This window comes from Cryptomeria japonica, chromosome 2 (genome assembly GCF_030272615.1).
Source record: "Cryptomeria japonica chromosome 2, Sugi_1.0, whole genome shotgun sequence".
Lineage (NCBI taxonomy): Eukaryota > Viridiplantae > Streptophyta > Pinopsida > Cupressales > Cupressaceae > Cryptomeria > Cryptomeria japonica.
In genome coordinates, this window is record NC_081406.1 from 588,505,952 (window position 1) to 588,523,396 (window position 17,445).

At 35.1% G+C, this 17,445-nt stretch overlaps 1 protein-coding gene across 1 annotated transcript in view; it reads right to left on the bottom strand.

The window, feature by feature from the left end:
* LOC131873746 (truncated transcription factor CAULIFLOWER A-like) overlaps nt 1-17,445 on the bottom strand; it is a 36,288-nt gene that overhangs the window by 14,676 nt on the left and 4,167 nt on the right. The window contains exons 2-3 of the mRNA XM_059216931.1: nt 13,726-13,782; nt 6,381-6,393 (exon numbers count right to left, since the gene is read on the bottom strand). Of these exons, the coding sequence (XP_059072914.1) occupies nt 6,381-6,393; nt 13,726-13,782 (70 nt within the window). The remainder of the gene's footprint in view (nt 1-6,380; nt 6,394-13,725; nt 13,783-17,445) is intronic.

Sequence of the window (17,445 nt, forward strand, 5' to 3'; positions counted from 1 at the left end):
TATCGCAGGTGCATAAAAGGAAGAAGATTCTTTATTGTATCGTTGGGACCCACCCTTTATATACTTTCACACTTATGAACCCTCATGTCGGATAAGAAGATGCAGATAAGAAGATGCCAATAAGATTGGATAAGAGATATGCCCATATAAGGAAAGAGAAGGGGGATCCTACTGTTAGCCATTAGTAGGAGGGAAGGTAACTCCACTTCCACATCACTTCTGCACTTCCGCACTAGAGTGAAATAGCCTAGAAAAGAGTAGTTTTTCCTCTAAGTCTAGTCCCTCCTCCTTATACCTTTCCTCTATACCTTATGAGCTAAGTGCGGGTTCTAGGCTACCGTAACTCATTACCTCCCATCCAGTCGATCTTTCCTTCCATCCTTCCATTCGATCTTTCCTTCCAAACGACCTAACTGATCTCTTCTCTTTCCTTCCATCCTTCCATCTGCATACATAGATCTCTCCTTCTGCATACATCCTTCCATCTACATACATAGATCTCTTCTCTTTCCTTCCATTGGGTTAGAGACCGGAATAATACGTACTGCCTACATAGATCGGTAGTCAAGAACACACCCACACATTAGCCAGCAGGTAAACCCATAATCGTAGGGATAACCTTTCGGCATAGATCTCTTATCTTTGGGTTCCTTCCTTCAAAGGGATAACACAGTCTATGAATACCCGGACTGAACCATCCTTGACGTAATCACCTAGCATAAACATTCGACCGTATCCATTCGTGTAAACGCTTATTGGATTTCACGTACTAGTAATCGTACTAGTCCCCGAACTAGTAACCGTACTGGATGACTTATAAACGTACTAATTACCGACTCCATGACTTGACTCGAAGGCTTGCTATCTCCTCGTTGGATAAGTAAACTCAAACGCTTGCTATCTCCTCGATCTCCTCGAGTGAGGGCTTGACTAAGACTTGGTAAACTCAACCATAAGACTTGGGAATAGAATCAATGGATAGAAATTAACTCCTTTGATAAGGCTCCATAAGGCTTGGGATCAATGGAAGAGTGATTGGACAGATAAAGGTTAGCGCTGTGTAACGTAGTGCAACGTAGACGACTGGCTGGATAGATTGACTGAGCAACCGACGTAGTAGAGGAGGCGGTCGTGGAGAAGGGCAGACTAGTGGTTCTTTTCTTTTCAACTGGGGCATTGAGAGATTAAGGTATTGATAGATTGGGGCATTGAGAGATATTTGGATTGGGAAGGATGCTTCTTCGTATGTTTCTCCGTGACTGATTAGATATTGAGATTGGTGCATGTTTATCCACACGCTTTTCCACACGTTTCCGCTTCTCCGTGACTGACTAGACTGGGCAGGTCGGGAAGGGAAATCGGGGACTCTCCACGGGGATATTTTGATTGAATAGAAGGTGAAACCATCGAAGGCTCGAACTTGGATATAATAAACTCAGCTTGGACGGGATATGTTTATTCGACTAGGACTGCAACTGGGGACTGTGACTGAGAACTGTGACTAGGAACCACGACCGGGGACTGGGACTGCTTGGCGGCTCCTTCCACTGGTAATACATCGACTCGTTTACTCCTTCAACAGGTAGTACTTCCTTTCCTCCTCATTATATAATATAATACATGGCGTACCTAGGTCTATGGATAAGTCTAGCTTGGCTATGAACCGATCGGGTGAGGGAAGGCGACAGCCTTACCGATCATTCATGGATTAATGCATTGGGACTAGCTATCTCCTGCAGAGCTCGCCTCGTAGAGGCTATCCGAACCTAAGCTTTTCTAATTTAGTCGGTATATTTCTATCCTCTTTTCTTTCCTCTCCTTCACGTGAACACGACTGGCAGAGGATTGGATTTTTCGATTGGAACAGGTAAGGAAAGCTTCTCCGTGCTTCATAACTTAAAGGAAAAGTCGAGGCTCCAGAAGAGATCGACTCAAAAAGCAGATCAGCGATACTTGCTTTGGCTACGATAGGGGAGGGTAACCTATACTATAGTATATACCCTGGCCCGTAGGGTTACCTATAGTCTATACCCTTGACCAAGCCCGTAGAAACCAATGGATCCACGTTGCCATCGCGTAATCAATATAGTATATGTGGATCTCACACCGGCTAGTATGCATACCAATTTTGAATATGGGCCGCCCACTCGAGAAGATCTTCGTCACAAGCTTGCCCGTTGATCTGCCATAAGAACGTATGGTGCATGCCTTGGGAAAGCCCAATCTATTATATCATTCTCTCTCTCTCTCTCTCTCTCTATATATATAATTAAAATACTATGAATGACTTACCTTAACATAGTGAAGGTCAAGGTGAACCTTTTGGTGGGGTCATTACACCCAGGCATCAGAAATACACCGGTGCACAAACGTATGTGCACACAAACAATGATGTTCCAGGCCAAGCCCATAAGTTGGGGGTTTGGGGGGAATATAGATATCTATATATTGGAGGTGGGTGGGAAGGAATACGTAGGCAGTTTCATAGGTGGAAAATTTGCATTAGGTGGGGGTGGCCCTCTGTTGGGTGGCGAGCTCCCCGGACTCCCCCTACCCAAGGTTTGTTTCCGCTCCCGCCCAGCTCTTCCATTCCTATTCAATTGATTATAGACGTTAGACTTGTAACCTATCTCACCATCAAACTTTTCGCATACCTTCCGCACCATCGCATCGGGAGGTTTCTTGCTTGCCACAAAGTCCTTCCCGGTGTGCCCACCCATGCTGAATATTAGATCCATCATATATGATGGAACATACATAGTGAGGGGATAGTCAAGCCGAGAGGGCTTGGCCACACTCTAGTAAATAGCCCACCAATAGTTTAGTTTTACTGATAGTTTCCTCGTTAGGTGGGCTTCCCTAAGCTATTTGTGCGAGGAGGAAAAGCTCGACATAGCCCGAGGACCCGCTACTCCCCTGACAGGTAAAGTGGTTCAACCCTAGGAGTTGACCCCTTCTTTATGGATTGACTTTATTATATGTTATTGAGTGAGTGGCTACAAACTAGACTCTTCCCGAACAACAAACCGTCAATACCGGGTGATTTCATAGTTAGGGGAAGGAGGGGCACTCAATACTGAATAGGCAGGTTTACCAATTGACTATGAAATAACCTCTGACCCCCCCCCCCTTTTTGTTTGATGGCTAGGGAGGGCCGCTTCTGACTCTGACACCCGCATTTCCCATTTCAATTCGTACGGGCGGGGCCGAGCAACTTAAAGCCCTCCGTTGAAGCGAGCAATTGAAATCCAACGGTTCAATCATCCCGGAAAACAAATCCATTTTGCAATTACCATGAACCAAACATATCACGCTCAAAAAGGCACTAGGTTGGTTACCCGATAGAACGATCCAGAAATAAACCATACACTCACTAAACAGAGGAGGTAGAAAGATTGCTTATTTTTGCGCCACACTGCGTAAGCACTTCGATAGATAGATGGGAAAATATGGTTTGCCAACAAGCACAAAATAAACATAGTTCATTTCAAAAACAAGTTACAGCGTCAACAATTAAATGAAGGAGTTCCCAGCTGCTACAGACTTTGTCAATCAGGCCAGGGATACCCCAGCTCATGAACACAAATTCATCCGATTGTAGTGATACCTTTCTTTCTAATACTACGTGACCTACACCCACCACTTGAAAGGTTGGTTATACCTTTGAAGAGCGATTTTTTTATAGCGAGGGGTTTAGCACTACCACAGGTATGCCCTCGCATAGCTCGTATCAGCATTAGATCATTCAAGATTCTTTGCATCCATACTGATTGACATGTTGTCGATGTTCCTACCACATACCTTTCTTCTGCTGATGAAATTGTTACTATTGGCTTCTTCTTTGATGCCCATGCTACAACACCTATTCCAAGACGAAATGCATATTGAGATGTGCTCTTTCTATCATCAATTCTTCTTGCAAAATCACTATCTGTATATCCAACCAACTGAAAATTATCTAAAGTAGAATACAATATGTCATGATTCATAGTTCTTACAATGTACCTCAATAACCTTTTTCCTACTTGCCAATGTGAATTCTTTGGTGCATCCATAAATCTAGAAATCAAACTAATTCCATGCATAATCTCGGCCAAGTTGCAATGAGATACATCAAACTACCAACCAATTTTCTGAATATAGTTGAATCAAAATATGTCTCATTATCTTCTCTACTTGGTTTTGTGCCTATTGCCACGGGTGTAAGGGTAACGTACAAAGTTGTGTCACACTTTTATAAAGAAAATGGTCAATGTTGATCCAAATTTTTAAAGTAAATCAATAGAAATTGAAATATATGTTTTGAATTTTGAAATGATGTAAACTAATAAAATTTATATTCTTTTGTGTATTTTATGTTTGTAATTTTAACAAAATTTTAAAAAAATATTTAAATGTAGTATTTTATAAACACTATAATTTAGTATTTTTTTGTGTATATTGATAACTTGAAACTTTAGTGCATGGATGTATTTTTTAGTATGTTTTATAAATATATATTTTTCAATAAATTTGAAAAGTTAACTCTTTTCGATTCCTAATAGCTTTTTTCTTAATTATTTATCTAAATTAGAAAAGAATTATATCATCTTGACATAGATTCTTTTCTCTACTCCATCATATTTTTTAATAAATTTTAGTGTTTTTCCTTGACAAGATAATCAACCTTATATTTTAGTGCTCATGACCTACTTTCAATAAAAATGAAATATAAAATCTAAAAACTAATTAAAATATTAAAAGATATATATTTTGGAAAATTCATTTATAGATCTATAAAAGGGTATTTTTACATTTCAAAGAAAATATTATTTATAAGAGTAGGAGTTGTTGAAACATCGAGTTTTTTTTTGTTTTGTTTTTTTTTGGCAATTAGACCCAAAGTGGTATAAAATATACATTTAGTAGACACTTCAATTTGGAAAAATTGTGGTCCATATATAACTTATAGCTATAATGAATCTATATAGACCATATGTTTGACTAAAATTAATTTTTAGTTAGAATTACCTAAATTCACTTGTGTTGATAAGTTAGCCTGAAACATGACACAACTTTGTATTTATCTTTTCAAAACATCTTTTGCATATTTACTTTGACAAATGAAAATGCCCTTATCATTTTGTGTAACTTCAATGCCAAGAAAATATTTCATCAAACCCAAATCTGTCATCTCAAATTCTTTCTTCATTGTATATTTAAACATGTTAATAGAGAGATTACCTGTAAATATCAAATCATCAACTTACAAGCAAACGATCAAAATCTGACCTTGTTCATTGACCTTGATGTATAGTGTAGGATCACTAGTGCTTCTGCTGAATTCATTCTTCATCATGTATGAATCAATCCTATTGTGCCATGCTCTTGGTGCTTGCTTCAATCCATAGAGTGTCTTCTTCAACCTGTAAAGTTTTTCTTCAAAGCCTTTTATCTCATAACCTGGTGCTTGCTCCACATAAACTTCTTCTTTCAAATACCCATTCAAAAAAGTTGATTGGCATCCATTTGATAAACCTTCCAATTGTTTTGAGTTGCAATAGCTAGTACCATTCTGATAAAATCAAGTCTTGCTACAAGTGCAAATGTTTCATTATAATCAACTCCATATTCTTGTGCAAATCCCTTAGCTACTAGTCTTGCCTTAAATTTGTCAACTTCTCCATTTGGCTTATACTTAGTTTTATTAACCCATTTTACACCTTTGCATTCATCTTTAGGCAAATCAAGTAATTCCCATGTGTCAATTTTCTCAATTGAGTCCATTTCATCATTCATTGCATAATTTATCCAATATTTTTTCATAATTGCATCTTCAAAATATATGGGATCTTGAGCAAATAAAAAAAAGTTTGATTACAAATCTATTGTATCTCCTTGATCATAAATTTCTTGCAAACTTCTAGTCTTCTTGCTTCTAATCTTTGGTCTCACTGATGCAAGTGTAGGATTTGAGTCATTACTTACTTTTGGACTTGATTATTCTCTTTGCTCAACTTGTCTTTGTGAGTTTTCTCCTTGTGGGCTTCCTCCTTGTTCATTTGATTGTTCTCCTTGTTCTCCTTGGTCTTTTTCTTCTTGTTCATTATATGGTATTGGTGTTGCATCTGTAATTGTCTTGTTTATATTGTCATTCCAAAGTTCTTCTTCTTTGAATACAACATCTCTACATATAATGACTTTCTTGGTTATAGGATTAAACAACTTATATGCCTTAGATTGTTCATCATAGCCAATAAAAATGCATTTTTCACTCTTATTATCCAACTTTCTTCTTGTTTATTTAGGCACATGTGCATATGCAATACAACCAATACTCTAAAATGAGAAACACTATGATGCTTACCACTCCATGTCTGTTGTGGGATCATGTCCCTTACAAATTTTTTTGGACTTCTGTTCAAAATATAAATTGCAAAAGCAATTGCTTCAGCCCAATGTTTATTAGGTAGATTTTTTTCTTTCGACATGCTCCTTGCCATCTCCATTATTGTTTGATTCTTTCTTTTTACAACACCATTCTACTGAGGTTTATAACTTGTAGTGAACTACTTCTTTATTCCATGATACCTGCAATAATCCAAAAACTCATTTGACTTGTATCCTCCTCCTCTATCTAATCTCAATATCTTGATGGATAATCCACTATGTTTCTCAGCTGATGCCTTGAACTCCTTGAACTTGTCAAATGTCTCAAATTTATATTTGAGAAACTAAACCCATGTTTTTCTACTAAAATTATTAGAAAATAAATTATCCCCCCTAATGATGGTGTTTGCATTGGACCACATAAATCTATATGCACAATTTCTAAAAGTGCCCATGCTCTATATGACATTCCTTTTGGAAAACTTCTTCTATGTTGCTTAGCCAAAATACAACTTTCACATGAACTCATTGGTGCTTCAATGGGAGGTAAATCTCATACCATATTCTTCCTTTTCAATAAACACATTTCTTTGAAATTTAGATGACCATACCTAAAATGTCATAACCATGTTTGATCTTGATTTGATACCTTCAAAGTTGCTCCAATCTCCTCCATCATTTCACTTCTCATGCAAAGTGGGAACATTATGTTATTTGTCATTTCAACTTTTGCAATCACCATGTTACTTGGGGAAATATCACATATAGTGCAAATATTATTCTCAAAAGCAATCCTATAACCCTTTTGAATAAGTTGTCCCACACTTATGAGATTATGCTTCAAACTAGGTACAAAATAAACAACAGGAATAGTTTTCTTACCAAACTTTATTATCAAATTAATTGCACATTTGCTCATGACTTCAACAATGTTATCATTACCCAATTTGATTTCTATTTTGAGTGAAGTATCCAAATTATCAAACAAATCTTTATTTCCAGTTATGTGATTACTACACCCACTATCTAGAAACCAAATATTACTTGAACTTTCTTGAGCTACATGGCATGTAATGAATAAAGATCTTGAACTACTCTAAAAAAATTGCATTTTTCTTTCCCATATCTGCTTGTTTCTTTCAGCATTAATTTGCAAAGTGACCATACTTCTTGCAGTAGTAACATTAGACATTTGATTTGTCATATCTTTGTGATGCTTGATTGTTATTGCATCCCCTTGAGCTAAAATTTGTTCTCTCCTTCCTCCTGGATATGGACTCCTTATTTCTTCTCTTTGATAATTGTTTCTTCCTCTTCCTCTTCCTCTGAATCCTGTTTGTTTCCTCTTCATCTGCCTCTGACAAATGTCATTTGTGTTTTGAATGCATTCTCCAATGAGGTATTGTCATTCCTATTCAACCTATCTTCATAATTTTTTAAAGAACCAACCAACTCATCTATAAAATATGTAGTCAAATCTTTAGACTCCTCAATTATTACGACAATAGCATCAAATTTTCTTGGCAAGCTTCTTAAAACTTTTTCTACAACCTTTTGATCTGTTAGCCCATCACAATTATGTCTTATTTGATTAACCAAAACCGTAACACGATATATGAATTAGTCTACTGATTCAGAATCTTGCAAATTTTCAAATTTTCAAATTCTCTTTTTAATGCTTGTAGTTTGGCAATTTTTACCTTACTAGTACCTTGATATGTCGTCTCTAGGATGTCCCATGCTTGCTTCACTGTAGTGTCTGGCTTAATCATTCCAACAACTGAATCATCCAATATTTGTCCAATTACCTGCAAAGCCCTTATACTCTTTTTCCCATTTTCTCTAAGTTTATTTATTTCATCAGTGCTCAAAATAGACTCATCTTGTGGTTCTGTGTAACCATTTTCAACTATCTCTCATAGCTCTTGTGAACCTATATGACCAATTATCATAATTTTTACCAAAAAATATTAGAATTATAGGTTGTAAAATACCTGATTCCATATTTCAATTTATAAGCACTTCAAACTCCAGATCTTATAGACTGCAACCTCTTACTGTGACAGCGTTCTCCAGCTATCTTTCTGGCCAACGATCATTTGGTTTTCTTTAAAATTATTTTTCTGCACCTTACTTCTAAAATTCTTCCTTCAAACTTTTTTTTGTAGATCTCTACAACTTGATCTCCTCTTTGGCTTTGACAGCTTTCTTTATCAACAGCTGCGACTTACCCAAAAGAAAAAAAAAAGAAAAAAAATTTACTGGGGCATTCCTCCTTCATAATCTATGACGCTACAGCGATCTTATTTGGATTTGTTATAACCTTTGGCAGTGATTTGTGTCTTTGAGTGGTGCTTCTTTCTGTCCAGAGAACTGTTTTAATAGCCTTTCCTTGATTTGGTGTCTGAATAGAGTGATCTGAACCAGCGGCAATCTAAACTAACAAATTCTGTTTTCTCTCCACAATCTGCACTGACAATCTATTCTTTTGACTAAGACAATAGCTTTTCAATCTCCTAACAAAACTGCTCTGATACCACTTGTAGGTGGGCAGAGACATAAGAAAAACAATCAACAACAATGTGCTACGGTACACAATAAAACTGGTTTTGTATTGCTTGCATAAAAATGATTTACAATATGTCTTTACATAGAAGCAATAAGAAAACTCTAGAATCTATGAGAGAGCCAACATATATTAAACAAAATAACAATATATTTACAATAATCTATCACAAGGAATATTCTAGAATCATAGGCTGACATCTATAGTAGAAATTATATTTATATTTCATGGATGTCATCCCATGGATATATGTATCAACTATAAAAAATTTGTGTTGTAAGTTTATTGAAGTCGCATATATCATCACAATCCATGTAATGTCACACTGAAATATCCAGGTTAATTTTGGATCAGACAGTATTAGATTATATTTTTCCATGTGATTTTCATAAGGATGTTGCTAGCAATTTTTAGTTTTCTACTGGTACTCTTCCATATTTGGAAACTGACAGGGAAATGTAGAAAATTGGTGGCACAGTTTAACCATTATAGGGAAAACTATCTATATATAAATATTTCAAAAGGATTGAGGTGTTAATAAACCAACTCAGACAGAAAGGGAAAAATTAATAACTACGATACAACGCATGTAAAAAAGAAAGTCCAGAATTGCAAAGATACACTAGCACCCCATATAGTTTTTATCATTATCATAGATAACCTGCAACATGAGTTCGCAAAAGAGATGTTGGAAGAGATCCCAAAATTTAACGACGAAAGAAAAGCCTACCGAGCAAAGGAGACCAACCTCTACAAAAGATGCTCAAACCATAAGTGAGATAAGTAACCACCCTACCGCAAATTATTTTTTCTAACGATACATTGAATGAACACCTCATTTAGTTTTTAAATCTTATCAATCAGATAGATTGAAATCTATTGTCAAATTTGGTCAGTTTATTTAGAAGAACAGTTATAAGATGAGAAACCTTGTTGAAATTGAGAAAAAAATCAATTATTGAAAATAAGTTATATTCCATCGACAATCAGTTGGTCAAAGAGGGGTCAATAGTTTAATTGGTAGAGTATGCCAGTACCAAATGAAATGTCTTAGGTTGGATTCCTAGCTGGTCGATATGAGCTTAACATTTGATATCAAAGCCAAGTTAGAAAATCTAAATACCTCAGTGTAACTTAAGGGGGTTCTAAATAAGCTACATTCAAAATGATAATGGATTGATTCAAATAGGGTCAATAAATTAGTTGTAAGAGCACTCCAAAGGTAGCCTTCTGCAACCCCAAGAACAAATTAGATAGCTCTAAAATCTATTGGATTCCTCCCCTCAAGGGAAATTAAAGTTGTGAAAAGCAATCCTAGAAAAGCAGGAGTTGGTTGCATAATTAGAGATCACAAAGGGGAAATCATTGCTCCAAGAGCCGTAAAATTCCCTGATGGGACAAACAATCTGATAGAAGCCCATGCTCTTATTCAAGGAATCCTAATGGTTAAAGCCCCCTCTGTATTTCAAACATCATAATTGAAGGGGATTCTTTGCTCATTATCAAAGCCTACAAAAAGAAGTATGCTCTCGATCGGAGCATCCAATATATTTGACAACATATCTGGTCCCTTTTGGACACTCAAGATAGCTTTGATTTGTGCCATTGTTACAGGGAAGGTAATCGTCTTGTAGATTGGTTGGCGGACAGAGGATGCACACAATCTGAGCCTATTATCAATTATTCTAAGGACTCCACCAATATTTTGGGGGCTTCACATATAATCCAACGTAAAATGATAAACTTTTGAATTTAAACATTCTTATTCTTTTGCAGGGCTGCATTCCTTTTCTCTTTGCCAGTCACGGATTTCCTTCATCCTGGAGGCGGGTTGCATGGCCCCGTCTTGGTCCTTATCTTCCTTGACAATACTCAGTTTATTCCAGCTCATTAGTTGCATATCTATCCTCTTGTCGCATCTTCAGAATAAATTCAGGGCTCTCTCACTCCTTATCAACCATGAGGAAGCAATCCCTGAAGAGGAAGTGCCCATTCTCCAGCATTGCTCGGCTGTGACTTCAACATTGCCACTTTGCCTTTGTGTCCCAAGATAAGTCTCCTTCTCACCACATCCAGGTCAAATTCAAGCCTAATCCAAATGTGGGCAAGGATGATGGCGATGCCATTGATGATCTTGGCTCCTTCGCGGTCCCTTGCAGGATTTGTTGTCTAATTAGTAGATAGGGTTGAGCTATGCTCCCCTTCTTTCGAAAACTGGGACATCATTTCATTAGGGAATAATTGATTAGGCTCAACTTTAGTCCTCTAGGAAAGCTGAGTACTTTGATAAATTATTTCACTTTTTTATTTGATATGGTCGGTACAATTATGATGAGAAATGATGCAAAATAGACAATAATCATCATAAACAAATAAATATAGAATTAGAAATCAAAATGAATCTCAAATATTGAAATGAGATACAAAGAGGAGCCTGTCACTGAAATTTAAGCCTAAAATGATGGACTATGAAGCTAGGTGACTTGGTCCTGCAATTGTCCATGTCAACTCAAGTTCCAAATTTTGAATCATGATTCTATATAAATCACTTCCTCGAAAAGTTCAGCCAAAAAGCGTTGGACTAAGATGCTAACTGGATTAGACCAAGGGTTTTGCTTGTTTGAAATCTAGAACTATCTTATAGTCTTCTTTGCATAAAGTTATCACATTCAGCTGTCAGATCTGTAAATTGCACAAAGAGAGAGAGAAGGGTCTTGCCAAACTCAAATCCTGTGTAGGTATTTCCACCTCCACAATAGCTATGATGGATGAAAGAGAGCTTACCCCTAGTAGGGAAAAGGCTGAAAACTTCAAGAAAATGCTTGAATTGACAAATGATACATTTGATATGAACTTATTGCCATGAAGACTAACACAAAGCTTGATGTTTCTTGATTGGTATTAATGCATGCCTTCACTCATAATATAACTGGAGGAACACACAAAGCTTGGTGTTTCTTGATACATGGAGGAACACATAACTTGATCATGATTGTTCATCAATTTGCATGATGTATTTAATATTTTACATTTTGCATGTAGGACTGAGAAAATCACAAATGTTGAAAAAGGAGTTTTTAAAACTTATTTAAATTGGTTTTCTACTTTATTTGATCTTTATATTGTGACACTCTACTAAGCTATTGTCTATACTTTGGTTAAAGAAGTAATTATAAAGTAGTTTTTTACATTATATGACTTTTTACCCTCCAATATATTATTTAAAGTATATTTTACTATCTGCATAACCCTTGCACCTTGTTTTGGTGCACGTGCTAGTAGTATACATAAGGGATTAGTAAATTGCACAATCCAAGTATGCACTTGACTTGTTGTCATTGTTTCACATGATTGAATACAAGCCAACTTTGACTCTTTTCTTCTCAAAATCAAAATTGATGCATAGTGTTCTTCACCATTGGTTGATATTACTTTGTATCAATAACTTATTGGTAGCCTCATATACTTGTAAAACACATGCATTGACATTTCAAATTTTGTTAGGATGGTCTCTCAATTTATATTGGAGTTGTGTGAGCTGTATTAAACTATAGACAAGTGAAATTTTAAAATTTGATATAGAGAACTCACCTTTTGGGATTCAGTATGCAATAATTATAGATATTGTCTTGGTTGGGTATATTGATATATTAGGCAGTGATTTAAAGCATTGCAAACCCGGTTTATGCTAAATCTTCTCACCTGAATCAAAGTCTATATGTTGCTCAATAAAAAAAGAAACATGTCACTTATCTACCTTCCATTGAGGTTGAGTATCAAGGGGATGTGAATATTAGGGCCATATAGCTTCAACACATTCTCACCAACTTTTGTGTCTAGCTTCATTAATCATCTATCATACATTTGACAAAATGCTACTTATGTTTACCATAAACAAACCAAGCATATATAGAGATTCATGTGTACTATATTAGGGATATTATCCATGGATAGATCATTTATCTCCACTATTACAAAAGTACAAAGTAGATCATTGACATCTTCATTGAACAAAATTTATAGAAAGAAAGTTTTTCATCTAGAAGCTTTCCTAGGAATGTAGGAGGCTATTTCATATGGGAATACCTAGTTATCTCTCTACTTTAGGTGATCCTCTCTCTCCCCTCTCCATTTAAGGAGATTCTTATTTACGGGGGATTAATATTTATATGATAGTTTAATATGTCTTCATTTGTCAAGGTTCATCTCTTCACCCACATTAGTTACACTTTATGGGCTATTTTGTAGGTTTTTGTTTCATTTCATTTAGTTGTTGCATACATTTCCTACACTTAGTTTTATCTTACATATTTTATTAGAAGTGTCCTCTCTCTCTTTCTCTCTTTGAGGCTTCTTATTTATGAAGGAATTAATATTTATATGATTATTTAATACATCTTCATGTGTAAAGGACCATCTCCTCACCCACATAAGTTACACATGAGAAGATATTTTATAGGTTTTTATTTCATTTCATTGCATGCATTTCCTACACTCTTATTTAGCTTACATAGTTTATTAAAAGTGGGCCATGGAATGAGTTTATAATATCTTTGATAGGAGTTACTCCTTCCCACTTTATCATATTTAAAGTTACATTTTCATTGAACATTTTCATTTTTATTTAATTATATTATTTTTTGTCACTCTTATCTTATAGGCATTGGCATATTATATTTTATTCATAGTAACTATATGTGATATATGTGGTTTTTTATTGAATCTAAATATGATATAAACCAATCCTTTCTAAACCATGGGAAAGAGGCCATACCTGGACTTTAGATGACAATTTACCACTACTTTTAATATTCTCATGATATTCTTGAATAACCAAATTCATGTCCCTGCCCACAAAATTCCATGACCATTAGGTCGTGATAGTTGTGACTATATCATTTAATATATGCTAAGAGGACAAATATATTTTTTATTTAAGCTACTCTAACCTTAGAGGTATTTAGAAGAAAAAATTAGTAAGATTATTCAATTATTATATATTTTTCAATATAAAAATTGAGAGTTAATTAAAAATTATAAAGTTATTAGTGATAATTAAAGGGACACTACTTCGTAGGATGTCTTTATGAGAGTTGAAATGAATAGATAGATAAAGATATCCTTTAAAAAACAATTTACTTTCCATTTGAAGTTTAGATACCTATTAGAAATCTTAAATCTCAAACTAGTTTAGATTCCTTAAAACAATAAGGAAACAAGTCAGTAAATAACCTACAAAAATTCTCAATATCAAATTCTAATTAAAAAAGCTTTAAAATATTTAAAAATTGGATGGGAAATTTTTAGACCAGAAATGTAAAAGATGAAAATTGGATGATTTGAGCTACTCCCCAAGTTAAAATATCACCAAGCAAGGATTATAAACTATGGATTTTATCTTGTAGATCTTTTTTTATGTTAATCAGATTTTGTATTTAATTTAATCTAATTTATATAGAAATATAATGGTTATGTTGAAAATATCCACCATCAATGTTCATTTAGTTTTGTGCCCACTTTGAGAGAAGGTTCTAATACAATTGTATACCAATAAATGATGCAATCTTGTCAGAATTTTGGCTTAATCCCCTATCCTTACTAATCACTAGTTATGTGTCCCACCATATCCAACCACACTTTACCTATGTTTACACACCTTCCTAAGAACCGCATATTAATTGCACCCTCCATATGTAGAATTAACTCCTTGCATCAAATTATTACTTCATTATCTTGGATCAATCCCAAGTATTGGATTGATCTTGCATCTACGTTTTTAATCCCAACTTTTTTAAAATTCATATTTGAATTTGGCTCATCCTTCCCCATCTCACTAATCATTATGAGAACTAAACACACATTTACATTTTCTTTACCATATACTTATATTGAAAGGCATTCAATTTTAATTCATTTATCATGAAGGATATTTCACAAATTATTCACATTCTTCAAACATTAAAGAAATAATAATAATTAGATGAACATTTCAATTGATGCACTAAAAGAAATAAATTTAGTTAGAATTATCATATGAATGCACAATTACTTATTACCTACCAATCTTTAATATAGATCTATAAAAATTGGTCTCTAAGATTATGACTTAGGAGAATATATCACTACGGTTTAAGAACCTTTTTAAGGTATTTCTAAATAGCACAAATCTTTTAAACCTTTAAGAGACATATATTTTGATAAAATAGAAAGCAAAATTGCACAACTAGAAGGATCAAATATATGGACCACAAAATAAATATGTGCCTATTACTCACCTTTTAGGGGAGAGGACCCAGTAGTTGTACACCGTAACTTCGTGCTTCTCAAAATCTTACATGGAAATTTCAAACCACTCCCAAATTTTTACAGCAGCGTACTTGGCAAGTCCCCAACATATAACTAAGGTTACAGGGCCACATCATCAAATATGATGCCACATCAGCATGGTTTTTGCCAAGGTGTCCAAAACAACCCAAAAAAAAGTGAAACCAATAGGTGTGCAAAAGGGCCCCAATACTTGTGCAGTTGATGTGGCATCACATGATTGGTTGCTTTTTACAACAAATGGTATATTTCATTCAATTATTGGTACTCATCAAAGCAATAACAACTTTAAAGTCACAACTATTTGTACAATATTGTACGAAAATTGGACATTAAATCAGCAAGTATGAGAGTATTAAATCAACAACTTCTATCACAAGAATTGGAACAAGCTCAACTATAGAATCCTTTCCCCTATATTTATCCATTTTACCATTTAAAAGAACACAATTTTGCAAAAGAATTCTGTTTTTTTAACATAAAAATCCTTAAATAGTAATACCTATCAATCAAATATAAGCTAAGGGATTCCTCGACCAAATTAAATGGTCACTTGAAATGGCGTTTGGTAAAGAAGCTCAAGTTCCCAGAGCTACATTCACTCTAGAATGTTTGGAGCACATTTCAAAGAGCTTGGAGTGAGTATGCACCATCTGGTTCAAAAGCACCGACAAAAAATTTGAGCTTCTTTAGGCTAATTCTACTTTGAATCATAATTTCCTATTAAAGTAACTAAACTAACTCTTTGTGGTACGGTGCACCCAAAGTGTCTTGTCCAAGTCCATAGCTCTAGAAATGATTTAGACGTACATTATTATTTGTGCTCATTTTTTCTGAACAACTCTAAATATATTTGGCGTACGATACATCATGTCCACCATTCATCTCCCAAAGACCATGTTCCCCACATGATTGTCAGCTATTTATAGCTATTTATGTCACTTGCATCTATTTATAGCTATTTAGGTCATCTGCACTGAACTGACATGTTTTCTGTGGCCTTGCTGGTTGCATTAAATGTGACCTTACATACAGTTTAATGGCTCTTTAACCCCAACATACAGTTTATTGGATTGAATTCGATATTTACAAAGCACTACCTACTCTCTGCCTTTGTTGTCCATGCATACTCTTCAAGATGATCATCTCTCTTAATTTTTTCTTTAAGCATAGCCTCATCTTACTAAACGGGAATGATGGCGAGGAAAGATACCAATGAAGAAAATGGAGAAGTAAAAGAATTGGGTGGTGACAACTAGGCAGATGAAATGGGCATAGGAGCTCACCATGTTCTATGACACTTTTTCAACTAAAGATCGTGCAACCATTCATTGTGGGAGCTTGATATTGTACTACAAGTTGTAATGGAAGGACACAAAAAGGAAAAGGCTAAAGCTATTTTAGCTTCAAAACAGATTTTTGGTACACGTGTTAGTGACAGGTTAGTCAATCGCAACCGTTAATTGCAAAATCAAAGGTGTAAAACGTGCGATTAACAACTCCGTACTGTCTTTTTGGAGCCAGAATAGACGCGTCCAAAAGAAAAAGGGTTAGAAACGTCTTTCATAGTCTTGTCTTATGTGCCAAAACCTTAGGTATAACCTTTGGCATGAACAAATGAATTACAAATATGACAGGGGGAGCTTACAAATAGTCATTATAGCTAATTTCGTTCACCTACAAATTTTAAACGGTACAACAGATTTTGACGGTTTTTTTTTGTTATGTCCACATGCGACTTAACTGCTTATAGCTATTGTTTTGGCTTTGCATGTTGTGGGACCTCTTATGCATGCAAGGGTCAAAAAGTTCACTTTTCAAAGTGTTGCCCAATACCTATCTAAAGATGCTCCAATAACTATGCACTTAAAATCGCCAATACTCATACACAAATGCCCTTGTGTGCTATGGGTACCAATATAAGTGCACAAATGGGTTCCTTATGGTCCGAAAAGCTAAAATATGAGCTACTATTGGTACATGTGTAACTTATTAATGAGCCTTTACTTATTTACTTTTTTTTTTTTTTTTTAAAGTTAGTAATTGGGGGTTTGGGTGTGCAAGGAGTGAATGGTTATTGGAACATGAATGGTAACTGGTACTCTTCCCCTATTCGATTGTTTACAAAAAAAATTGCTGAAGGGTTTTTGTGTCCTAAATGGGAATAAATGATCCATCTACATTTC